The sequence below is a fragment of the Anser brachyrhynchus genome (assembly GCF_964034855.1).
Source record: "Anser brachyrhynchus genome assembly, chromosome: 1".
NCBI lineage: Eukaryota > Metazoa > Chordata > Aves > Anseriformes > Anatidae > Anser > Anser brachyrhynchus.
The window spans coordinates 116,849,930-116,877,249 of record NC_137694.1 but is presented as its reverse complement, the minus strand read 5'-3'; the positions used below and the strand labels follow the sequence as shown (position 1 = coordinate 116,877,249).

The window sequence follows — 27,320 nt, the reverse complement described above, 5'->3', positions numbered from 1 at the left end:
AACAGCAAAGACATGACAGTCAGCTTCTTTCTGCTTTCTGCTGCTGAAATGTGCTTTTCCCTCCCCTTCCTTGCTCACTTTCCTCCCTCCGTGCTGCAAAAGAGGGGGAACTATTTTGGACTGTCACTAAAAGCTTGGGCAGAGTGTTTCTTATTTGTTTCAGTTAATATAATGCAAAAAGATGGGCAAGTACGTAAACATCCCAAGTCGAGCCCATTTCCATATTAGATGTTTATTCCCCTTGTTCCAGTTTATGCATTTCTAATTCACAGAAGTGCATGACTGATGCCTAGAGAACAAAGTAACCATTATGTCCTTTTGAGTTTTCATATTATAAATTATCTTGGCCATAAAGTACATTCAAAAATGTACCTGACTGATGAGAATCGCTGTGCTCTGTGCACTGAAATGCCAGTTCTAACCCAGAGGGAGGAATCATTAATTGGGGTAATGAAATTGAAAGCATGATAATAGATGTAACCTTAAATTGTTGATTATGCCAATTGACCTTTTTGTAAGATCACTACGCCTTCATAAAGTCCTCTTTCTCCTTCACAGGAAAAAAGCCGGCAACCCTGTGCTAGCAATTTTATTCATTTGACAACATTTTGTGAAGCAGAAAACACGGCAACAGGAGCAAAGCGAGTTCAATGAACTCTTACCTATGCGGTCTCCAGCATAACATCAGCTCAGGCAGTGCGAGCTGAATACTCTGCACTGTGCATCTACAGTAGGAAAAAAAATAGCGTAGCTACAGTCTAGCACTTGCATGCAAATAGTTGCAATTATAGGCTATTGAGTTGGTGTTTCGAGTTAAGATGGTCAATGACACATGAGCATGTCTGGGAGCAGTGCTCCCCTGGAAGACTAAACATACAGAAAATACGAGGCGGCGTGCGCTGTCACTCGCTTGCCCACTGTCAGCTTTGGCCATTAAGCAGCTACAAAGGGCACAAAGGACATAGGTGTCTGCTAAGCAAATCTTAGCCAACAGCAAAATTAACAACTAGGAGCAGAGTGACTTTAGTCATGCGCTGTCAGTAACCGTAGCTCATGGCTCTTCTTACAGCTTCCATTTCAGGGCAACATCACCGGCTTCATAATCGTCTGGCTTTAATTGTGTCTACCTCTGCTCTGTTAAAAGGAATTAGCTGTTGAAATTAAGGAAGCTAAGGCTTTGTAACTTATTAGCTGTGAAGCTGCTGAGCGTAGCAAGAGATGAAAGGAAACCTCCCCGAGTTTGTTGGATGATCTTCCCAACATGCATTAGAAAGTCTTCATTAATTATTGGTGACGGGGTTCATTGCAGTAATTGAGGAGCATCTGCAATGCAGGGCAAAACTTGTCAGCAGTCTGGCCACTGAGGGTAAAGAAATATAGATGTCCTTCCTTGGTATTTCCACGGTGCCGTGTGGCTCCTGCAGTGCTTCACAGCCGGCTGAGCAGGCCCGGGGCTCCTGGTTAAACACATGGCGCCAGGAGAGGTGACAGCAAACTGAGGGCAGAGGGGGAGAGAAGAAACATCTGCAAACAAGAGGAAAGAGGAAACCTTTCTTGAGGGAAATGAAACATTTGCAGTGGCACAGTTCACATGTGGGTCACTCAGAGGTGACAGCCATAGCTGCTCAGCAGGAGAGCATTGCACGGGAGAGATTTCTGGACATGAGCAATTTTCATCAGACATCTGTTTAAGGGCAGCACCACGGCGTGACAGGAGTGAGGGGCTGCACTGATACACACAGGTTGCTCAGAGAGCACAGATTAATAAAGACAAATGGCTTGTCTCATCCTTCCCTCCATGAGCACGTGGCAGACTATTTGTGCTCCCATGCTGTGTGATGAAGCAGGCGGCTGCCCAGCTTGGAGAATCCATCAGGCTAATTTTCCAGCAGAAGCTGCTGCCCCGCCACTCTTGCTGTCTACTAGCCATCTTCATGGTGGTTACTGGCTTCAGCATCAACACTGCAACATGCAAGAGAAGTGCTGAGACAAACCCATGGGGGCATGGGGCTCTTTTAGCAAATTGTATAGCTTTGTGGTAAAACCAAGTAGATGTGTTGCCTCATCAAGGGAAATCCATTGCCTGCTGTTTGGAAGGACAGTCGGGAAACATCTAAATGACGCCCCGTGTCTCTGAAGAGCGATATGAAGCTGCCCCAACACCTGGCAGCTCAACGCCCCTTGGGAATCCCTGCTGACCTGGGAAAGAAAAATGCAGCCTGACACTATCTCTGAGAGCCTGCCAGCCGCGGGGCAGGAGGTCTGACTCCCAAGTCTCCCTTTGCCCTTGCACACTAGGTCTAAAATGAGTGGTAGCAACACTGGTGTGTGCAGCAGAGGGACCCGGGGAGTGGGAGCACGTGGCCCAAGCCGGTGGAGCTGAGACCGCAGCAGCCGTATCCAGCTGGGACGTCACTGGGATGAAGGGGATCGATAGCACAGCTGAGCCGATCCAAGGTCAGAGCAGCCCCTGGGCGTTTTGTGCCGAGAAGCTAATGAGATGGGGGCAGAGCAAAGATGGCTCTGGCTGGCTTCTCGAGTCAAAACATCTCAATATTGTTTTCCCTGGATTTTGGCATTCTTTCCCCAAAACAAAAACAAACAGAGTGTTTTGCTGGAACGTTATTTGAGAAAAAGCACTTAGTGTAAGCCCTCATTTGAGGGAGTGGTCATACCACAGTAGCAAATAAGCAGCATAAATAGCATCTGTGTGACATGAGTTCTGATATGAGAGAGAACACTGAAATTCACTCTGAACTGAGAAGGAATAACCTATTGTATAGCCTCTGAGCCTGCAAATATCCGTGCTTGTTTAAATAAATAGCTGTGCTAATCTAGTATAAACCATCAGCGATTTCTAGGATCATGTAAAGGAGTTGTTAGCAACCTGCACCTCCTTGTCGTCACTCCACCAATAACATGTTGTTTTATTTCCTCTTTATTGACAAGCTTTCGCTTCCATGTTGGGTTAATTTTACCATCTTCTTTCTCTAATTGGTTACATCTGGTTAATCTAATCGGTTACATTGGTTAATCTAAATATCTTGGGATTGGAGGGGCTGAGTATGTGGGAAGCCAGCTCAAGTTTTTTTATGCTCCCTGCCTTCTCCATCACCTTGGTGAATTTAAGAAATCAGTGACTGGCTGCCTTTTACTGTCACAGTGGAAATCCCCTCAGTTACCTCTCCACTTTTTCCCGACAGCAATTTAGGAAGGTCAGTTTAAATTTGCATGGTGTCCTCCTGACATCCCAGTGGGTGCAATGACTGAAATACGCGGGCATCAGCATCTGTGCATAGGCAGGACAGAGCATGCAGGTAGAGGTTGTGTGTTTTATTGGATCAGCTGGCATCGCTGGAAATACTAGACAAGCTTTCTGACATGCAAGCCCTTCCTTAGGTCTGAAATAGAAGCAGCAATTTGCGAAGCTAAATACAAGCTGAGAACAAATGCTCAGATGTTAATTAGATATGTATCAATTAGCCCTTTGTTTAAAGAAAAGGTATTCAGTAGCTGTGGAGGAAAAAAAAAAAAAAAAAGGATGGTAAAGAGGGAGGAAAGTGAGAGACAGAGAAAGTTTAGAAAGTTAAAGAAAGCTACTTATCACCTAGGGGGGGAAGAGACAGCTAGTTCACAGCCTGGGGAACAAGAGCGGATCGTGGTGAGTAGGAGGAGAGTATAATCATGACAGTCACATCTACTGAGAGCGTGCGCCTTCGTGTCAAGGGGCTCTACGAATTTCTCTGCTCAGCCTCTTCTGTTGCACAGACTTTTGGAGACTGATCTGAAAAAGAGCACTAAAATACCAAAGATGTTTTGTGGGAAGCGTTCCCCTATTGGCAGCCTGGGTAATCTTTCAGTTACAGGTTGGCCATGAGAGACCATTCTGGAGCATACAGATTGCTTAGTTTTACTTACACAGGCACAATGAGGCCACTGGATTAATTTTATTGTATTTCTGGGAATGCGGGTGTGGGATTTAGAGAAATTCAGGGAGGGAGAGTTAACGAGGTGGGCCCCACTTGGGATGGGCAGGGGAATAAGATGAGTTATCTGCAACACTTTGAGGGGACCATACTCTGGTTTCAGGGGAGCTTGTAAGAAACTGTGTCCTTCCTGATGATGTCCATCCTTGTGAGGAAAGAGATAGGCAGGCTCGTTGGCTGGTAAGCAAGGAGTATCCACCTGGGATGCCCAGGTACACTTGACTGAGAGTGGTCTATTGTAGGTTTGCAACAGCACGTATTATATATACTGCCAAACAAATATCAAAAATAGTAGCTCTGTTCAATCAGACCAGTAAGAAACCAAGTGTTTTGTCAATATTGTGCGTACCCTTTCCTAAGAGCGCATCTGTTGATTGTGCTCACCCCACATGAGGTGCTTTTTCATTGTAAAAAGAAACCTTCACATGGAGCCAGTGTTATTTTTAAGTGGCTTTCTCTTCAGGTAGCCTGAATTCTCTGTGAAATATAAAACCGGAGGGACAACTTTAGGAAACCTTGCTGCAGAATGAAATTCTGGATGTCTCTGATGCATTTTTTCATCGTACACACAAGTGGAATTCAAATCAGAACATTTTGTAAGGGAACGTGGAAGGGTTGTATACGATCAAACTGTGCACACAGTCTGTGAGCAGTAAAAAACTAGGTACTTCTAGATTACTAAAATGTCCCCCAAGTCATAATTATAAATCTAGATGCATGTGTTCAAAAGATTGGTGTCTCCATAAAGTGCCTGAAATTCAATATTTTTAGCCTACTCTGTCTTCTGAAAGTGCCTGCATATTTTATATTCCCCGAGTGCTAAAAATTGTCTCTGTATTTTATGTATTGTTGTTTGTAGAGCTCTATTTGCAAACATAACTAACAGCTAGTACTGGAGATGATATACAGGCTGTATAGCATGCCTGAGGAAAACAAATCTGGAAGCATACAAATGCTGGAACCTTCCAACTATAAATTTCAAGGACACTATAAGAATTTTTAACCTCATGCTAATTCTGTTAAGAGTATACCATAGCTGTGTGGGATGCTTTCTTGTAGCTCGCAGGAAGGAAAACTGCTCCAGACTCTGTTTATCAGGCATGTTTCCATGGTTGTTGTACCTATAGGTGAAAAAAAAAAAAAAAAAAAAAACACCCACTTGCCATAGTCATCGAGGTGTGCAGTCAGTGAGGTGTAGTTCCTGTAGATGCCATGTGTTATCCACTGGCAATCATCTGCTGGCAAGTGGTCCCCAGGGCAAAAGTGGCACTCTGGAGCAAGGTGCACTGCTGGAGGGCCCTGGACATCTGACTGTGACAGCTCGGAGCTGTCGGCTGGGAAGGGTCTCCCACACAATTCCCAGATGAGGGACCTGACATCGGCTCGTTCATTCGACAGCAGTGCTGGGAGGTGCTTTGGCCCAACCACAGCCAAAGAAATGATTCGGGAAGCACTGCTGGTGTCCTCCAAGGAGCCGCAAGTACCAGGTAGCACAGCGTGGAGGTCTCCATGAGGACTCGCCAGCACGGACGGCACCGTGGTATTGACACAGGAGTCCCTCTTTTGGCTCACAGCATGTGTCCTCTTAATGCTGTCCTCAACGCAACCATTTTTTGACTAATGTGGAAGGATACAGATGAAATGGAGAAAAAATTGTCTTCAGTTCAAGGTTGGCTACGTTAATGTGGCACCAAACAATATCAAAGCTAAGCCTGAAAACAAGGACTCTGAGATAAGCAACACACTCTATTTTGATTCCTTTTCAAAATGCATTCTAATGAATGAACACTTTCTGGAGGAAAACAACTGCTTCCATCCAGTTTTCATTTCTGTACTGCACAGTTACTCTTCTGATGAGAGGAGGCTTGCTAACCATGCATGTGCACAGAAAGCCAAAGGTCTATGGCTTTTACCCCCAGGTCACAGGCTGGTGTTACCCTTGGCCCGTCTGTCTTGTGCAACGGGTATTTCTGTAATAAAGCGGATTTTTGTTGTTTTTTTAGGCTACATTGAGCTGCAAGAGCAACTAGGAGTTGTCAGCAATACCAATACTCGTACCAGAATATGACAGAGCTTTCTCTCAATGCATGGTTATTTCAGAAAAAAAAAAAAAAAAAAAAGACACATTTCACAGTGTAAATTACTTATATTTTCTCTGTAAAACACTATAGTTATTTACATAACATGTTTTTGGTACAATTACATTCAAAGGGAATACATTTCAAAGCTCCTCCTTAACCAAACAAGACAGAAACAGTGGAGATGGACAGAATCTGAAAGAGCTTTTGATACAATTGCACATGGCAGATGATGAATTAGTCCCAGTGCTTGTTCTGACAGACTGAATGAAAATGTGACTAGCAGTGCAAAATCCGTCACAATTTAATGAGATCCTAAATGCTAAACATGCAAAATAACATTTTTTTTTTCCTGAGATTAGGTTTCAAATATCTTATTTTCATTACACAGATTATCACTGAGATGCAGCAACTTCTTTTGGCATTCAAAGAGCACCTGCATTGGTTCATACAAAAGATTAGCATGCAAAACGCTGAATAATTCAGAATGCCTTGAGTGGGTAGAAGGATGAGCACACTGGAAAAGAACTTGTTTTTCTGAAAGAAGTTTGTCTTTGCGTTAAAAAAAAATAAAATAAAATAAAAATTGATATGTTTAAGCATTTTTTTAATGAAACCATCGTTTTTAGATTGGGAACAGCCACCCTTTGTTGTGACCCACATCATTTGGCTGCCAAACTCAGCCCACAAGTAGAACAGAGACATAAAGCATTAAGCAGCAACTCTTAAAAATCAGGATTTTCAGATCCATATTTTTCAGCTCAAGATTTTTGCCTTTCAGTCAAAACAGGATTTTTGGCATATGGGTAATTGCTTTTTAATTAACACTGGAACAACATTTTTAAGACAAATACCTTTAACAAAAGAATGTATTCATTTATTAAAAAAAAATCACTTCTGATCCACAGATATTTTTGTTAGAAATTTTGAAACAGCCCTGATGAAAACTTCCCTTGGTTTTATTACAGAACAGGAACTGAAAAATGCGGTTGATCTATGAGCTTGAGATGATCAGCTGTATGTAAATTTTAAAAAAGCAATAGATAGTTTATTAACCAGTATTCTTCTGAGCTAATCAATCACTAACAGTTCCAGTCCTTGAACTTGCTGTGGATAACCTGATATTTCTGTCTGATAGGAGTTTTGGTGATTCCTTCGAGTTCCAAACCAGATTCTTGTTGTTGTAGAGTCCCATGAAACTCATTGTCTCTGAATTTAAGGCTGCCATTTGTGTCCATTATTTTGCTGAGCTATCATATGCTACATTGCAGAGGTTGCAATTTTATTTCGTTACATGATAAATAAACACAAAAATAATCTATAAATTGAGAGAACTGGTGGTGACCTTTCTTGGTCACAGGAAGCCATCCAAATGTATAAAATGCAGCTGACAGAGGAATTTCCAGAAGTCCATTCTAAACATGTGTCACGTTTCTAATTTTCTTTGGGCTGACTGGATGATCATTACGTCTTTGAGGTTGCCCCTAGGACAGAATAAAAGCAGTTATAGAACTAAAATAAATCCTAGAAAAGCAGTCCCACAAGGGTCCTCAGGAGGTTACCTGCCGCCCCTCACCCCAAAGCGTTATGACAAAATTAAATCTATCATCAGCAACCCACTCAACATCTAAATACAAAGAAAAGGAGGAACGGCAGAACAAAACCAAAAAAAAAAAAATACTTATATAACTCTCACGTGCAACGCACCGATGGCAGTTTTGGGAATTCATTAATTGGTCTTATGCTATCTAAGAACTTGTGTGCTCTGCAGTCTTTATTATTCCAAGCAGAAGATGGTGTTGGGCATTTCCCCTCCAGGTTTCTTAAAGAAACTAACCCATAAGCTGTAATAAAAGCTCAACATCTGACATTGCTTTCCTAATACACTGGAAATTGCAACAATAACCATGCCAATATTTCATGCACCTGAAAGAACATTCTCAACATCTCCATGTTTATCCAAGGCTGGCTTTTTTAAAGTTCCCATGACTAGCATCATTCTGCTTCCACCAACGGCAGTGTTTTCAAGCTGACCCCAGTGAGATCAGCTCGGCAGTTTTGAAAACGCTGTCCTCATTCGAAATCAATGCTGTGGATTTCCAGTCCCAGTTACTTACATGCTTCTGCTGCTGGCTACTGTTCCTTGCATTTTCCCACCTGGTCTCAGTCCCTTGGGCATTAATGGAAATTTCGCTTTTCTTCCCAGCCGAAATTTTTATCAAGCCTACGCTGGTTCCCAACTATTGACCAAACTTCATATAGTTTGTTTCTCAATCATTAATCATGTACAGCCTGTATTGCCTTGGTGTTCTTCCAGCATGAAACATCATTAATAATGTATTTGGTACCTCTACATTATTGAATAAGCCATAGAGGAAAATGTTAGATAACTAATGTGGACAACATTTCTCTGGTATTTAATGAGTCCCAGCACCTCAAGGAAAACCATGGGATAAATATAACTATCCTAGAAACATTTCATAAGACAGATGCCTTCTGTTCTAAACACAACTCTGTTCGCTGCCCTCCCCCCTCTTTTTTTTGTTGCAAGAACATGCTGCTGTTTTCCAAATTTACCCTCCTTTACTGTTTATTTCAGCAGAGAGGAGCGGTGCTCTGGGAAGTAACAGGATTGTCTGTCTCTGCTCAAAAGACCTTTTCCAAGATCTCTCTGCTGCTCTTAATTTCTTATAGTTCAGCGATAGCCCAAAGACCTTAGTGGTGCTCAACAGAGACATCACTCATTCATTTCCAGAGCATATGAGAAGTTTCCTCTGGTCTGTGTTACCCGGGAGATTAATATATGATGCGATTTGCTCTGTTTATTGCAGAACAGTTATTTGGCATTTCCTGGTCCTTCAGTGACAGGTCTGTTAAGGCTGGCATTCTCACTAGGGCAGAGGTTTCGAGATGCTCTCTGCCACCGCTCCTTCAGAAAAATTAACGAGTAGAACAACGAAAAAAGAACAGCTGGAAAAAGCTGAAGGCAAGTGCTATATTTGTGGAAAGCAAGCATTCCCAGATACTCTACATTGTCCTTTGAGTATAAAGTATACTGAACTAGTTCGCATACAGAATAACTGGAAAATTGCAGAGGGAGTCCAAGAACGTCTCACTGAATGCTGTCTCTGAAAATTCCTGGCATAGGTAATTATTTGAATCCTATATTTCACAAAATATGGGGGTGGGAACACTTCCAAGAACTTGTTGCACAAAAATATTCTTGCACCCAGATTTACAGAAGGAAGAAAAAGACACTAACCAGGAAGGCCATCAGATAATGCCAATGAAAGAGGCAGTGTTTATGGCCACTAGGAGGCCATACTACAGAAGATGCTGTTTTGTGTGTGCTTATGAAAAGGAGACAGGCTGAGGACTTGCACCAGCTGGGTCTAAACTGCACTATTCTTCCCTATCTGATAGCACTTGGGAAAATGTAACCCCTGTATTCCTCTTTTGCCTTAAAAATCTCATCTGCAAAGCTGAGCCTTCCAGTCCCTACCTTGTCGTGCCACTTCTCCTCTCCACCAAAGAAGGAACCGAGCAGCAAATTTGCTGCTGGGGTGGGGACTGTGCCCACAATGGACCAAGTTCCTCTCTGCCCTGCTCCATCTTCCATTGTTACCTGCTTTAGAGCAAATGCTCTGTGTTACTTACATTTTATTCTCACTGTGCTGTGATATCAATTAATGAAGAATTTCATGAATTCCAATCAGTTCATGATGGCTACTGTCCCATTTTCTGTGGAGCTTTCTCTGAAGTAGCATAGCCTTACTGAGGTTGCAGTTAATTACGTATAACTCTGCTGAAATTGGGGCTGCTGGTTCACTGACCTAAACTTCATTTTCTGATTCATTTCAAAACCTGCCTGTTGACTGTCATTCTGCCCTGGCTGCCTTTTTATAGGGATTAGTATAAAGGAACTATTACACTGGGAAAAGTGTTGCATAGTTTGGTGGTTTGGTTGGGGAAATAGATGCCCAGATCTTTCCATCTCTTTCAGCTCTTCCAGCAATACATGGGTGAATCAGAGGGCAAAATGAGTGTGCGTATCAGCTGATTGCAGGGTTGAATCCTTTGGTGATGTCTTGGATACTGTTCCTCAGTCAATGAAGAAAGGACTTCTGCTACTGCAAGCATGTTGTAGTCATTTGTGCAACCCATATGACATCAGTCATATGAATGATGAACACACATCTGGCATTATGAAACAGGGCTCTGATCTCTAAATTGATTTGACAGATGGCAGCTCCTCAGACACTGACGCTGTGGAAATATGTGACAAGCTGAAGGCTTTGCCTGCTATTAGCCAGCCAAAAAAATCCAAGTCTAACTGCATTAGAACAAATTGCTGAAATTAATGTGGTAGGAGTACTTCCAAATGTGTCTGCATGCATCACACATTCTGCTAACTGCTAGAACAAAAAATCATGGAGGCACAGCTTTCTGAAGGTTATTTTTCCCCCTTCCCTCAGTTTTTAATTCTCTTTCTAAATTCACTTCATTTACAGGAAAACACCCACCCAAAAACTCTGGATACCCTCAAAATATTTTAGATACACCATTGCTTCAAATAGCAAACCAGTTCCATCCTGTCAGCTCTTAGTACACTCAGCGCATTTCCCTGTCCATCAACAGACACACAAACTGGCAATTCCTTCTTACTTCTTTGTCATTTGTTCCCACCCATGGAGCTTCACCCCTCCCCTTCTGCCACAGACACTTGGGAAAAATTATACTTCAGTCTTCAAGCTGCACCTGCCTTTCCACATCTGTATCATCAATATTTATTACTCTCTTAATCAAGGTATGCTGACCAATGAATGTCATAACATGACATACTCTATAGTACATTTCACCAGGAAGGGTAAAATTATTTGCTGTCATTGGCTTATATTTCTGTTTTATTGGTCTTTTAATTTGATTTTGATGGCTTAATTTTTCTTCTCAAACAATCCACGGAGTCAGAGCAGTTATATACAACGCAATAAATGTAGCTACACTCCATCACTCATTACCTCCTCGGTATAAAACCACAACCACAACCACAACTACATAATATTTGCAGTTTATAGAGTGTCATTTGGAGTAGTTAAGGAGAAAAATAGATCCGTCCCCATTAACAGTGACTCAGTCTGGACTGAAGAGTGTGGCTGTGGTGGTCAATCCAAGCCTTGGGTAGCTCTGCTGAAGTCAGCTGAATTACAGCAGGGGTGAGGCTGTCCCACTGTAAACGAGCACTCCCTTTAACAAAATGGTCTGATTTATCATAGACATTTATGGCATATTAAATGGACTAATTATGATTATTGTGTATGAGACTGTCCAGTCCTGCAAGATCCTGAGTCCCTAGAGCTCCTTTTCTAGCAGTGGGACTTGCAACATCACCATTCCTCTGAGGTGGCCCTATGGCCCTTGCTCAGGCTAAGCTGGTCATGGGGCTACCCCAAAATCTGCCGGAGCCGGGCTGAAGGATGCCCCACACTGCACTTGGGTTTTGGAAGGAGCTCTCTGTAGTGGGTCAGGGAGTATGAAACAGCCCCCTGGGCACTTGGCCTGCAGCTCAGCCCTGGTACTGGGAGCAAGGATTGCTCTCCTGCCATTGCTGACGGTAACAAAATATGCAATTAAGCAGCAGCCGGTAACTCTGCTCTCCATTTGACCTTTTCTTGGCTAATGTAATCAAAAAGAGGACCTTCCAGCACCCCTGACTGATGCTCCTGGCCTCCTCTTCTAGTGGCTGGTAATTTTTTCCTCAGCTCAATAATTTAGTTCGATATTCCTCATTTTTTTAATGTCTAGCACATTTTTTTTTCTTTTCTTTTTTTTTTTTCCCTTCTCCTTCACTTACGCATTACTCTTCCCTGAGATGACTTGCCAGATCTTTTGTTCATGTTGTGAATTTATCAGTGCAATTACTGGACAACATTTATCTTCTGTGAACATTTTGCTTTAGTTTCTGACTCAATGAGTTTGATTGGCCTACACCTACATGAATTTCTGTTGTCACCTTTTACTGTGAGACCCAGCAGGTGTTTCAGGCTTTGTACCAGGTTGGGTCAATGGGCAAGGACTTCTGAGGAAGCAAAATCTTTGATACTGAGTCCCCATTAATCTCTCAAATCGTTTAAAACTGGATCCTTTTACATATGGAACAGAAGGTATCAAATTTAAAGCTGATACCCTCAGAGACCCAGGGAGATTTCTAATGCCTCCAGTCTGTGCTGGTGGAGCTTATACAAGCTGAAACTTTCCACCTAGTTTTCTCCTGGTGGTGGGGGAAACGTACTGTGTAGCAAGTATGTTTGCCCTTGCCCATTCAAAATACTAAGTCGAAAAATCTTCATTCACCATGATTGCCCTGCTTTCCATCTTGTCCCCACATCTATGAGTTTCTTCTAATTTTAATTCTGAATTCCATTCAAATTTTGCCCATTTGGCCCTATTTTCTGGCCTTGTTGCTGTGGTGAATCCTGATCCCCTAAGGTTTCAAGGAAGCCAGATACAAAAATCTTAACTTCACCTTCCAGAGAGGGAGAGACAAAGATTTAGGTCTTCGGTCTCCGTGACTCTTCCCATCAGTAGCTGGGCTCCTTGTTCCCTCCCCACACTGCTCCTGAGGGAGAACCTGGGTTCTTCACTTCTTATTGACCCCCATGGAAGCACCACACAGATGTTTGCTCATTTTTCCTGATTACCCAGGAAAGAGAATGGTAGCTTGCTGGAGTCCACCCCTATAAAACCTCCTTGACTGCAGAAAATTGTCTGAGCAACCCCTCTTTGTCCTGGTTCTCCCTCCATTTCTCATTAAAAAATCAAAAAAAAAAAAATCCCCAAAAAATCCTTTTGGAATTTTTCCAGTATCCATATAGGGAAAGGGAACAAAGAGACACAACTTATCAGCAAACAGTTAAATGGCTTGCCACCTGATTTCTGCTGCTAGACGAGAAATGTGTTATAATGAAGGAGCACCACAATGTTTATTGTGCAATATATTGGCTACAGTGGTGACTGAACTTTATTAAAACGCATCCAGTAACTCACCTCTTTGTCAGAAAAGAGAGCTTTTGCATTTATCAGGGAAGGTTATGAATGTAAAAGACAAAAACACTGTATTTTGCCTGGGAAATGTTTCACTATGTTTCTATATAATCCTGTAAACCTAAATCATGGACTGTAAATCCACAGTTTTAGGTAAACATTCATCAGACAATATTTGCATTTCCTTTATCAGCTCCTGTATGTACAAGATGGTGCCATCACAAAATTCTGAGAAGCCCTTTCACACTGAGAAATAGTTTGTGTTCACAAGCCATTTTTAGATTGCTAAATATTCCTTCAACATATTAAAACATATAAATAATTTTCACCTGCAAATTATCTCTCGGTATCTTTCAAAAATCTGCATGCAGTTACCAAAGCAACTAGAAGCCACCTTAGCAGACTAGTACCAAACATTGCCCAGGGACAAGTGGTTTAACAGAAATGGTTCAACTCTATGCTGTGTCCCTCTGATGGATTTCAAAGTTTCCCTAGATACTGGGCTGCAAAGGACCTCCTAGGCCATCCCACCTAGCATCTGACATAGAGGGCTGCACCTTTGTGTTTCAGTTTCATGTTTCAACCCTCAGCTGTGTTGTGCATGCTTTTCAGCTTCACATTAATAATATTTTGTTTAACAAGTAATTAATGTCAAACATAATAACTACCAGCTACAGATACATCATTATCATTCCTATTATTTTTACTGTGATTATTGTGATCATTGCTTTAATCATCGATTGAGTACTTCCTAAATTTCATTGTGTGCTGCAAGAACTAGACATACTCTGCTATGATTTATATGCAATGTCATCTCAAGACAGATTTCTGCATTGCACATGTTGAAACATATCTTCAAAAATAAACGAGTTATCGTTGTGTTGAATGGCGAACTTGGTACCACATCACTGCTACTTTCCCAAGAGAATATTGGCAAAAAAAAAAAAAAAAAGCATCATGAAGATATTAAATCTATTTTACAAATGTATGGCATAAATTAAGATCCATGTTGCTGTTGTGCAAGAAGCTGAGAGCCTAGCACCATGCTTCAGAATAGGGGCAGATGAGGATGAAAGAAGTAGAGGAATAAAAACTGAACCCTGCTTCTTTATGCTTTTAGCCTTGTGGAAAGGGGAAAACACATGAGGACTGGGTGTTAGCTCCTTGCTTCCCCTTCCACCATTTTCTGCTGAGATACCAAAGGTCTCTTAGATGGGTGCAAAGTTCCTGACTGAAGAAACTTCTGCAGTGTGGAAGTGCAACTGGAAAATGCAATCTTTAAATTATCCAGAGAAAAAGCACATTTATCGACTGCATCTGCACTGGATTTTGTTTATAAAGGAACATCAAGCTCCACACTCAACTGTGCTTCCATCTCATATCCACGCCTTGTCCAGCCTGGTGACTGGGGGAAAAAAAAAACATTGCAGACATCTACTTTTGCAGCAGTACATGTGTAACAGCTGTCCAGCATTATTACACACCTGGAGCAAAGCAAACCTCCACATTAATGTATGCAGAGGTGAAATCTCAAAAGCTGAGCCAGAGTTATTCTGTCTGGTGAGGCTGGAAGATTTAATTAGTGGTATCAAGTGGACTGGTGAGAGAGAAGGTGATTTTTTAATCCTTGGAATGATGAGAAGACAACTGCCTTTTCCTATGGCAAGTCTGTCCTAGTCAGGGCTACCCACTGTGCTGGGAGAAAGGCCTCCCTGACATTTGGAGGAAGAAAAATATGAGCAGCAGTGGAAATGAAAAAGCAGACAGACTGAGGAGGAGCAGTCTGTGACTCTGTATCTTTAGCCTAGGAGGTAGGGAGAAAGATGTAACAGGGATCTGGGGAGACCAGATGGTGGCTAAAGCATTATTAGACATTTCTTCCAAATACCTGGGGTGTCTGTTTCTCCCCCTCCTCCCACCTACTAATAAATCAATCTAAATGCAAGACTAAAACACAAGGCATGCATCATTATAAACAGAAGATTCAGGAATGCTTAAGGGATCATTCCACTTATCCAATTACAGCTGTAACTGAGTTTTAAACATCTACATCCACCCAAAATCTATGTTTGGTTAAAGTACAATACGCACTGTGTGGAAAAAAAAATCAAGGTATCAGCATTACAATTACCTTTAGTACAGAACTGGTTTGTAAATCTGCATCACGGACAATGAACTTTGTAGACATTGGAGGAGGAGAGACAATTCCTGTAATAAGAATATACAAAATTACTGTTATTCAGTATCCACTATAGTATGAACCACAAGCCATTCAGGAATACAGCTAAATATGCTTTAATACTGTCAGCCAAACACTAGTTAATGAATATGAAAGAAGCCTATCTAGAAGCCAGCAGAATCAATTTGTCTGGGTTTATCTTAGTTTTCCTTTTATTTTTTGAACCTGCTACATTTTACAATACCACATGCTCTTGAAATCTTTCCACTGTACTTATTTCTTCACAATTTATTTGTTAGAGAGATAAGGGTATATGCCTGGATTACAGACTCCGCACAATAATTTTATGCCATTAAGTGTTTGATTAAACGTTTTGATAATAATGCAGTTCTAAATGCAAGTGGTGGGTAAAGATTTGGTGGAGATTTACATTTGCTTTTGAAGAGGCTTTGTGCTTAAGGACTAGAATTTATAATGCCTTAATTTATCGGGAAAATCATAATTCACTAGCATATTTTTATTAATGAAGTCAGCAATGTGAGGAAAAGGACTGTAAAGAATGGTTGCTCAACTGTTTTCATGTGGAAAACATAAGCCATTTGAAAATAAGATTTCTTCCAATCCCTGCCTCTCTAGCTGTCTGTATGTTCTACCCTGTCATGGCTCTGCAGTCACTGTGCAGCAACTATTCTATAGAGACCACAGATGAATAAAATTCGTAAGAACCATTGCCATAAAATGTAATTGCAAGCCTGGTTTCTTAAGGAAATTAACAATATCTGCTTATGCTCACCGTGGATGTGAATCTCCACCCACTTCAGTAACTCAATAGCATTTGAACTTATTGGACAGTCTCAGAAATTTTGACATATTCAAAGTCTTTCATGTCAACAGGTGAGACTGGAAACCGGGCTTCATTGCTTCTCTTTTTCATGGAATTACTTGGGCTAGAGACAGGGGAAAGGAGTGGAAGGAAAGACATGTATAAAGACCTCCTTCCTCTGTTATGTGTCTTGTTATGGTACAACTGCTGGAGACAACACATATGCTACTCAGCACAACAAAGGGATGCATTCTCTTACCCATGGCTATATCATTCCCCAAGAATATGGAAACACTCTCTGGAAGTAAGGTGAGGATAGTGATATGCTATCCTGAAATATCATTACCAAAGGGAATACTTCGGACAATAATGTTGCACAGACGGACCTTCCAATAACTGATTGAATTAAATAACAAAAATATTATTATTTTTCAGTTGCATGGGCAGGAAAAAGCTATTAACAAAAAAATCAAAAAAAAATAATAATGAACTAGCATTAAAACCTTCAGAGATTCAGCTGTAGTCAGGGATGTAGCACAAGTCCCAGGAGCTAACCGAATGAAAAGAACTTCTTCAAAATGTCAATTGTCATGTCTCTTGTGTTTCCCATGGATTATTTTTTTTTCATTTTCTTTCTTCTTTTTTTCTTTTTTAATTCCTTTTTTGTTTGTTTGGTTTGTGTTTTGTTGCTTTTTTTTTGTTTTTTTTTTGTTTGTTTGTTTTTCAGTCCCATGTGCAAAATGTTGCCTAAATCAACAATCATGGTAGTCCAGTACTAGCCCTCAAAAGTATTTGGAAGAACAAAGTCATTAAAAACAAACCAAAACATAATTACAACTAAATTCAGCTCCAAAGAACTTGAATGTTTTCTCAATACTTTTGAACGACTGTACTCCAGTGATCCAAAATTTTATGAGAACACGTCCTTCACAAGTAGTTGTGGAATCTTGTTATTTAATTACATGATGCGTTATCCAAATGTGTGTGCCCGTGTTGAGAAACAGCTTGACAATATGTAATTCACTCACTAGGGATTCGTTCTGTGTGCTGTGGTTCCTCTGGAATGTATCCCTCATTTTCGCTACCATTCCTTTGCCTTTTTTCTGCACGGCCATCTGTTTTCTTTGTAGTTGAAATTTTCCTAGAAAAAAAAATACTGTCATTAGAACTTCATTATCATATGAGAACTCCTGGGTAGTAGGCAACAGAGAAAATATTATATGTCCTACTTCTAAAAAAATAGCTGCAAAATACATCTGGGCCTTACAAATATTTAGCTACTGCAAATCTTGTCCTATATAAATACTACTTATGAAGTTCTCGATAGAAAGTTTCCATCAGCTGCTTTACCAGCAAGAAGGAAAATAGAGTGGGCAATCTTCTCAGAGTGAAGACTCTGTTCCAGATCACAGGCTTTGTAGGAAATTAATTTTTATCTCTGAGTGACCGGATAGTCAGTGGCCCAACAAGGGAACACCAATCAAGTCACCTACAGCGAGTCATCATTTTTGACTGAACCCACCCAACTGCAATAACAAAGCATGCCAGCTCACATCAACACGGTTTGGCTCCCAGGTGATTCACCTGTACACCCCAGAGTTAATTTACTGTGCACGTGAACATAGTCACAGGGAAGTTGATAGAACTTTGGTTAAAGTTACACATCTCTGAACTTGCAGAGGTGACCTGCAGAGCTACACGCTGAGAAAAGAGGGCATTTTTACTCAAAACTTATGCTAGGAAAAACGCTACTATTCATTTGTTCTAACCACAGATTCCTCTCTGGGATAATCCCAGGTCCATCTTTGCCTAGCTTTATAGCGTGGCCAGCATAAACTGATGGCAGGACTATGATGATCCAGGGACTTGTAGGGAAAGAGGGAAATATTCTCGGTTAGCTGTACTTGTGGAAACTGTTGCATCAACTTATTTATGTTCAGTAAGAATCACTTTACAGGTCTGTAGAGCTTCAGATGAGTATTTCTGATGCACACGGAAGTCTGAGTAGCCAGTTGTGACTACATGGTTGCTTTTTTTAGGAGATAAATGTGTTAAATACCACTAAGAAATCTGTCATGGTTGATAGGAGATAGCAATTGTTCAGAAGTACTACCTCCACAAGATGGTTTTCAGTCTATTTTATCTGATCCTTAGGTCTCAACAAATCCAGCATTGTAGCTAAGCCAAAATCAGTTACAAAAAACTGTGGGAGGTACAGAAAAATAACCAGCCAAGCTAAAAACAAATGTTGTAGGAATTAAAACAATATATCTTTGGTCTCACTATTTCTTCACTACTACCTCAACATAGCTTCCACAGTCTGGACAGTCATAATTCTTTTTACTGCCGGTAGGTTCCCCCAAGAAAATAAAAGAAAAAAAAAAAACCACTAAGCCTTTGCGCAACTGTCAACACTGACTTGTCCCAGCTAATCCATAAAGCCTGGACTCATCCCAGTGCTTAAGTATGTGCTTTAGCTTTTGCTTAACTCTCAGGCTGGAAGCAACTTTTACAAAGCTGGAATGATAACTCATGATTCAAGTTAATGGGAAAATAGGAGCTTTACTGTACTAGGATTTTTTTCATGAGGATATAACGATATTTGCTCTAGACCACATTCAAAGACATAGGGAAAAAGTAATGCTAAGCCCTCCTCTGGGCCTGTTCATGTTGCCTGTAAGAAGGCAGTGTGCAGACCCTCCGGGGGCAGCACTGGCAAGGCAGGGACCCAGGGAGGGCACGGACCTGGCCATAGCAGTCCCTGCGACTGGGTAAATGCCTCCCTGAATGTACAATTGATTTTGTCGTAGCAGGGTTGACCCTTGCAAAGGGCTTTTGGCACAACCAGGTCAGAATTGAGGCAAAAAGGCTTTGTAGCGTCGTATTCGTACCAAAACCAATATGTAAGTTGCGCTTGCTTTTGACCTCCCGTTCCCTGCTGATGTAGTCCTGCCCTATTTATATAGCTGCACTTGGTAAAATGATCGATTAAGCATCATAAACTAAGAAGTCACATGGAAGCTTACTGGCATGGCATGGTATGATTAGCATTGTTTCCTCAGGAGAAAACGGTATTGTTTTTATTTTATTTCATGTCCAAAAACAGTGTATAAATGGAAATCTGCCAACAGACTTTCACAAAATTTCCCCACAAGAGGCCGTTAATGAAGCTAGGTATTACCAAATTGAGAGGCAAGGTGTCGTAACGTTTTGTAAACTCATTAAGAGACAGGGAGATAAACGCCCCGCAAGCTCAAGTTGTGCATGAATTTACACCGCTCCCTATCAGCTTAGAAAAATAACTCCAGTAACCCCACTGACATTGCTATTAGAGCTGCACTACCGCTGAAGGATAGGACCTTAATATTCAAACTCATCAGCTCACGATTTTTAACATTTTCCAACTCTGTGCAATGCCGTACCAACAGCTTGGTATTCAAGCGCCCCTGGTAATCACTTGATTAAGCGTCAACACTCACCGGCAGGGCAGCTTATTACATTTTTTATTTTGTTTTGTTTATTTTTATTTTATTTTGTTTAGTTTTGTTTTACTTTATCTTATTTATTTTGTTTTGTTATGTTTTGTTTTATTTTATTAATTTATTTGCCTGCCAATGTGCCGCGGAGCCCCGGGCCCCGCTGCTGGGCTCACAGTGACCTCCTGTGGACGTGCCGGCAAACGCCCGGGACCCGGTGGCAGGCAGCCTGCTGTTCCCACCTTATTCAGCTTACCTTGCTTCGCTTTCGTACGTGGATCCTGGGGGGGAGGAAAGAAAAATGTATTTAAAATGCTAGAAAATAAAACGCGACCTACTGGAGAGCTCCTCTCCGAGAGTGCACTGTGCTCCAGCTACCACGGGAGCATCTCTCCTCCTTATTTCCAGGACTGTGCAATAGTCCTGCAGAACAGCTCACAAATTAATTGGAAATCAGGATCACAGCCCTGAAGATAAGTTTAAACAGAGAACCTCGGCACAGGAACTATACGTCATTGGAAGTTAACGTGCTCCTGAAATGCCCTTCTCGTTAACGTGGGTAGCAAAACTGTACCACAGACTACTTTGGGACCGAGTTATAGGAGAAGGAGCAAGGTGAGAGTAAGGAGCATCTTAAGGAGGTCTTGGTTAAAAGCACGATCAGTCTGCTTGCATTTCTGCTTACAGGTCTTTGCACTACACAAGGACTGTCACGAGTAGTAGATTTATACCTAATTCAAGATACTTTTTAATGTATAGGCCAATTGTGAAGGTCCACTTACCTTTCTTCAGGCAGCAGCAGCGTACGACAACCACAATAATAATGACCAGGAGAATAAAACCAACAACTGAAAACACGACTGCAAGTACAATAACCCATGTGCTTATGCTGTCTTCACTGTAACCATTTTCTGTTAAATTAAATGGATAAATATTGTTTCATCAGAATGGATAAATATTGTTTTATCAGAGTCTCAAAACATTGTTTTCAAAATATTTTTTAACTTTTCTGTGAGAACCTATTAACTGCTTCTTGTCTATTTAGCAAGGAGGCTGTGTTTTCCTGATGCTGGTCTCTATTTATGGGCAGTGGCCAAGCACTCAAAATGTTTCCAAAAGAAATTTCTTTATTGCAATGGTAACTTCTCCGACAGCTATTTTTTTTTTTTTCAGAAGAATATACAGCTGTAATATTCCACCCAAAGTTTTATTTTGCAGATATGCTGAGTCTCCCATCATCCTTTGGAGACCTTTTGGGCTGGGGATAGGGGTCAAGATGCAATTTAGATATCTATACTGAAGATATTAAGCATCTTGCCTAACTACATTTGTCACTGGAGAGAAAATAGGTATTTTGGGTTACAATTCACCTGGCCAAATGTGTATTTGTCCCTCTGGATAAGATGGTCAGCTCTGAAGAAGTGTCCATTTTTCCCCACTGACCACAGTAACGGTCTCAGGTGCCTGGTACAGGTGGAGATCTCTAGCCTGTAAATATGACTTTCTGATGAATCCCACCTTGGAATTTCTCCCACTAATTTAAGCAGGTGTTTGATTTTGGGACATACTTTGTAGTTCATCTGTTTGGTCTTCACTTAAAGAGCAGTGACGACCAAAAACTGTAAAGAGTAGCACAGTTTGGGATACTGCAGCTACTAGCCCATCTTCACTACTGGCATTTTAACAACATTAAATTATTCCTTTGTCTTTGCTGTAAACTACAGTGCTAAATGAGGTGATTTCAAGATAATTCAACATCCTGGTGAACCTGGTTGCTATGAGCAGGTTTCCTAAGAGAGCTCCCACATCACAGAACTTTAAAAATACCCCACGTTTCTTACACAGCTGGATGCATAAGGAAGGTGTCAGTTCTCCCTGCCACATCATCCTGCCCTTTGGTTTTGACCAGGTATTTCAGAACTACATCTAATTTGTCTACCCTTTGAAAAGCAGCCACCAAATCATTTTGACAGTTGTTTAGAGAAACATTTCAATCCAAATTATGGGTGTGAAACACATCCAAACTCAACAATACCCCTTCTGTCACACTGGGCTCATGATTGTCACATCCTCATTAGAGGTCACAGTTAACAACTGCATGGTTATATTTAGCTGGCAGCCTCTGGGAAAGGTACCGCAGCCATGTAGATGGCTGGTAGCTGCACAGTGTCAGAGCTGTTCCCCTGATGCGTGACCCAGGGTACCCACTGCTTTACTTATGGTAAGGAATAAAGAAGCAAATCCATTCTATCTATGAATTTGCCTGGTTTGCTTGAGGTTTGGAGGCTTCAGACGACAAAGATACAGGAGCAGAGCCTCCTATGAAGCTTGGACCTTTGTTAGGAGTCTGAGTTATCCAAAGCTCAGGTCATTATGATTAAGCAATTTGTTCCAGTCTTCTTTAATCATAATGCACAATCAGCATGTTTTGAATTTCTTCTGACAATTAGAGAAAACAAGCACTCACTAACCTGCAGACTAGTAGTTAAATCAGTAGGCTGTAAACAGTTGTGATTACAATTGATGAGAAACTTGTTCATTATATTTTTATCCAGAAGTACCACAACAAATACACATATATATTATCCTAATTCATTCCATAAAACATGCCACAGGGTTTCAAGATGGCTAAGATATGAAACACATAGCTGTTTAAATATAGAGGTAAATTTAACATCTGCATGAAGGGTGGAGTTAACACACCTACACAGGCCCATATGTCCAAGCTGGCTGTCAGACCAAGGTATTTTCCACCCTGTCAGGTTCAGGTTACATGTCCAAAGAGGCTCTACAGAGCTAAAAAAAATGCAACACAAACACTTCTGGCTCTTCAGCATCGCAGCTTCTTCCCAGTTTTGGAGGATCCAGAAAGAAACTGGGGCTGGGACCAGCAGGTATGAATACAGGAGCTGCCAGCTCAACGTGAAAGTAGGAGTAAATCCACACCACATTACGTTAGGTGTTTGGTGTGTACAAAGCCACCTCCTCATTCCATGGGGCCCATTCTCAGCTGCTGTTCTGACACATGGTTCCTCCTAAAGCAACCTAAGAATTTACTTGGGCAAAGTATTTGCAGAAAAGGGAATTTTCCCAGGCACGTGCTGGTGACCAAGGAGAAAGGAGAGACTGGACAAAACTGGATATCACTTGTTGGACACTTTGGAGTTTTCTGGCTAAGATAAAAAGCAGAGGAAGATCAGGCTCCTGGTGGATTCCCTACATTCACCTTCTGCAGTACAAAGAACGCATGCAGTCAACACTGAAGCCTCAAAGAGCTTGGGACCAGCTAAGGGACTCTACTGAGGACCTCATTTTCCAATAATGGCTCTGTGAATACATCTGCTGGGATAACTCCATAGAAGTTCGCAATTCTGGGACCCAGCAAAACTCTGCTGTGAGTGAAGTACCTCTGGAGGAGGAGCAACTGAAACTGATAATACAACAGTTTTGGGGAAGGATTTCTTAAATTTTTAAAGCTAATCTTCGTTCCTGACACCATCTAGCTGAGGTTGAGTCTGCATATGAAAAGTCAGACAAGCCCTGAGATTTCACATGTGACATACATTAGAAATTTTCTTCTGCCATAAATGTCATGTCTTTATTTCATTCTAATAATCTGAAGACTTCATATTCTCAACTGCTGACAAATTTTGAGTGTCTGATGCTGCAAAATGATTTTTCCAAAGAGCAATGAATGATGGTCCTATACAATCACTAATTATACACTAATTGTGCTTCATGACATCTGTTTTTCTCCTCTTCTGATTTACAATGAGTAGCTATGGAAACTGAGGGTGGATACCTCAGTACTTCACAAACAAGTAGGCAGGGGAATTTATTAATTTCCTCAGGATAGTTCTATTTTGCTTAGTCAGTAATTACGAGCAATCTGACTACAAAATAGTCATATTAAGAATGGTGAAATGACCTTTTTCAACTGCTTTACAAAGCAAGTACTTCTGGAAAGACTCTAATATTGACTCATCCATAAAATAAAAGGCACAGTTACTCAGCCTCCTCAGTTGTTTGTATGTAAAAACTTCTATAGCATACCCCTCATCAATCCACTATGAGAATGTCTTTGTATGTGTCACATTCACCCATTGCAGAAAATGAATCAGTTCATCAAGAGAAGCTGTCAATGTGATTATAGAAGCTCATGATGCTTACCACATCATAAAAAGAAATGTAGATTCTAGGCCCTACTCCACACAGCAGGCAGCTGGGGTTGTATAGACTCACTGCAAACCCTACACATTCCGTGCATTTCCCATACCACACGCTAAGGCTAATTTAAAGGCTAATTTAAAGGATGTCACCATAGGGTGGACTATGTCACCATCGGTGGCAGTGTACTTATGCCCAGTAACCTCAGCTCCCTGCCACGTGATTAGTCCTTCAAGTTCAGTTTGTCTTGAGAGTCTTCTCCCTTACAGTTGAGACACTTGGCCAGTCCCAACAGATAAATGCTCTTAAGGATGATCTGGTATTGTCTCCCTCATCTGCATTAAACATTGTCAACCCACAGGGAGAGACTTTCTCTTACTTGCTCTTACTTTGTTATGGTTTGGAAAAGAAAAATATTTTTCAGAGGATTCAGTTAGATCATGAAGCAGATCTTTAATCATAGTCATTGCTTTGCTCTACATTAGCAGAGCAAATCAGATAAAAGCACCCTTTTACTGATGAACTTCCTAATGAACCTACCGACTAACCTGTGAATGTATTAAATTAAAGATTTGTGGTATTATGAAAATATATATATATGTTGACAACACTAGTAACAATGCTTAGGGTTATCAAAGTCTTGCGAGCGGTTCTTGAAAGATCTGCTCAACATTCATGCTTGGCTTAGACACTGAATTTCCTTAAATAAAAGGCAATAAGAAGCAACCAATGCGTTGCCCAAAGAATTCCATGTATATTGCTGTAGTACAATTTTTACTTTCCTCTAGGATGTAAAAAAGAACATGACAGATAAAGGAATGCAGGCACAATGGCTCTTTGGTCTAAGTGGACTTTGTGGCTCATTAGACTTGTACCAGTCCTTTCACAGAGGTGAAATGAACTGTACCTATGTGTCAGGCTGTGACTATCAAGTCCTAATTCTATCACCTTTGCATATCTCACAGTATTTAATTTGCAAATAAAATACTTTTCAAAACAATACAAAGCATAATGCACAGTTCTGAGAAAATAGTATAGGCAAAGTACAACAAACATTCACTTACCTAGAGTAGAGTTGACAAAGAAAACAGTTATAGTTGCATTCTGAGGTCTAGGGAGTGCTTCTATATCAGCTAAACAAGTCAAAATCTCAGTGTCTGTTGGAGTCAAAGTCAGGACGCTCAAGGCATTGTGGAGGTCATTAGATCCTTGACTTTGCTGGGTAACATACCTCGACTTATCAATCAGAGAGTCATTTGTCATCCAAGTAATGTCTGGAGCTGGAGCCCATCCTAAGGCTTCACAAACAATTTCAAGTGTTTCATTCTCTTTAACTGTTAAGGTGCTATTTTTGATGAATAAAGATCCATTAACTGTGGGAGGGAAAAGATGTTTTGTTCCTTCAGAATAGTTATCTGCATTGCTTTCCTGCTGACAGTCTTAAATCTTACCTTGCTACCCAAAATTAGCTATATCTTGAGATATGAATTTAAAAACAGTCATTATTAACACAGATATACCATATGCATGATATAAACATGCAGATATTGCAACTTCATAGACATGTTGTCCAGTGTGTCTACAGCACGAGTCTCAGCTTTCAATATCTTTTCAATAAAAAGCAGAAAATTACACTTTTTAGGCATCCTTTTATATTTATAGCTGAAGGACAACATAATGAAATAACAATGTTTCTCTGTAAGTTTTAAGTAAGCTCTTGGGTTTTCTTGGGAAAAGTTTACAGACAGACGATGAGATGTTCTCACTGCACTAAGCACCTCTTTGACAAACGGATGGTGTCTGATGGTTAGATTCTGCTTTACAGCCTGCACTATGTCACCACTAAAGCTTCAGAGAGGAGGAAGAGGTCTCATACACAGGGACTTGATATGCAGGATCTTTTTGTTCCTTGGAAATCATAGCTCACAGCAGCAATCACATGAAGAGCATTGCTTTGTGTCTCAAAGGATTTATTTCTACACACCATTAAATCAAACTCAAATAAGTGGCACACAGACTGATCCCTCAGTTAGAAAGCAAGAGGGAGATCTGTCCAAAAGACAGTAAAGGTTCATGCACAAAGACGTGCATGTGTGGAGGGAAGTAATCCATACTGTTTCTAGACAAAAGATTCTTTTTGACTGACTGCTGGTGGGCCTGCTACAGCCTCCAGGCACTTTAATGAAATCCAATAAAGAATAAGAGATATAACAGGAAAAAAGACAGGACAGTTCAAACCTTTGTTAATGGCACTTTGAATGTGACTCTGAAACCTGCTTTGACAGTAAAATTAAGATAAAGAAGAAAGAAGACAAATGATGGTGAATGAGGGCATGTACTCCTTGACAGAGATAATTTGGGCAATCCGTCAGAGAATATCTTTAAGTGTGGTACAATAAAATAGCTTTCTATTGGCAGTTATACGCACCTTGAACAGAAAGAAAGGCAAAGCTGCTCTCACCAGCTTGCTGGATGCTGCATTCAATTTTTCCAGAGTCATTTAGCTGGGTGTTGTGGATGATCAGCTCTGAGGTAAATTCATCATTATTGGTATAATTTTGAGAGGTGAAGCGGCCTGATGTTTCAATAGGTCCTTGAGAATTAATGACAGTGAGGACAGGATTTGCCTTGAACAACCAAATGAGAATGACCCATCCTTTCATAACAGTGCAATTAAACCGGGCTTCTGAACCAGCAAGGACTGTTGCATTAGTAGGGCCATTTACAATAGAATAACAAAAGCCAAGACCTGGAAGGAAGGAAAAAAAAATCACACAACCTGTAAATACATAAATACCAACAAAGACATCTGACTTAATTTTTACTTCCAGCAATTTAAGGCTCAAAAGCCAGGAGCCCTGGTTGAAATTGTATTTTTAATTGGAGGCACTGGGGTATTGAGCACTTTGTTACATATTGGAAAAGGCTGTTGACTCAACTGAGCCACCACTTCCCCTCTGACAGCCAACAGTACATGATGCTTTCAGAAGAAGATTCTTATCTCATTTTCTATAATGCCCAGCAGAAAATAGTTGAAGTCATTAATGGTGAATTGAAATTGTGACTTAGGAATGTTAACCACACAGCCATAAGCAGTGATCAAATGCTACGTTGTTTTAATGGATCCCTAAACCTAGAACCCTGGAAGTATAGGTTTACAAGGATTTTTTTAAAATTTAACCTGAAACCTTTTTAACAGAAATGGAGATATCTTTCAGCTGTGTCTTAGATTAAATGCTTTTCTTTAAAGATGCATGTGACTTTTTGTCTCTCCTCCTATTCTGAAATCACCTACTTTTCTCTCTTCAGCAGATCACTAAAGAGCAGAATTACCATTTTGCTGAAGGAAAAAAAATCCACTTTTAGATAAGAAAATACATGAGTTCTTTAGATGCTGAATGAATAAAGGAGTATGTAGCCAGTCCTTTCTCCAAAACTCTTATTGCCACTAATTTTTGCCTCCTTCCATACTCTTTCCCCTATTTGCCTGCCTCTTCGCTCATTTCTCTTGCATGCACCCCATACATTGTTTCCCACCATCCCAGGCTTTCTGCTAACCGGAGCTGCTTG

The 27,320-nt window shown here is 40.8% G+C and overlaps 1 protein-coding gene across 4 annotated transcripts in view; it reads right to left on the bottom strand.

Annotated features, from left to right (window-relative positions):
* Positions 1-6,112: 6,112 nt before the first annotated feature.
* The window catches only part of IGSF5 (immunoglobulin superfamily member 5), a 30,043-nt gene continuing 8,835 nt past the window's right edge, over positions 6,113-27,320 (bottom strand). For 2 of the 4 annotated variants that reach the window (XM_080573821.1, XM_080573822.1), the window contains exons 3-9: positions 26,179-26,499; positions 24,815-25,123; positions 20,366-20,494; positions 19,840-19,864; positions 17,136-17,248; positions 15,237-15,313; positions 6,113-7,548 (exon numbers count right to left, since the gene is read on the bottom strand). In XM_080573821.1, coding sequence (XP_080429947.1) covers positions 7,480-7,548; positions 15,237-15,313; positions 17,136-17,248; positions 19,840-19,864; positions 20,366-20,494; positions 24,815-25,123; positions 26,179-26,499 — 1,043 coding nt within the window. In that variant the 3' untranslated portion in view covers positions 6,113-7,479. The remainder of the gene's footprint in view (positions 7,549-15,236; positions 15,314-17,135; positions 17,249-19,839; positions 19,865-20,365; positions 20,495-24,814; positions 25,124-26,178; positions 26,500-27,320) is intronic. The other 2 variants (XM_080573823.1, XM_080573824.1) reach the window with 2 other exon arrangements.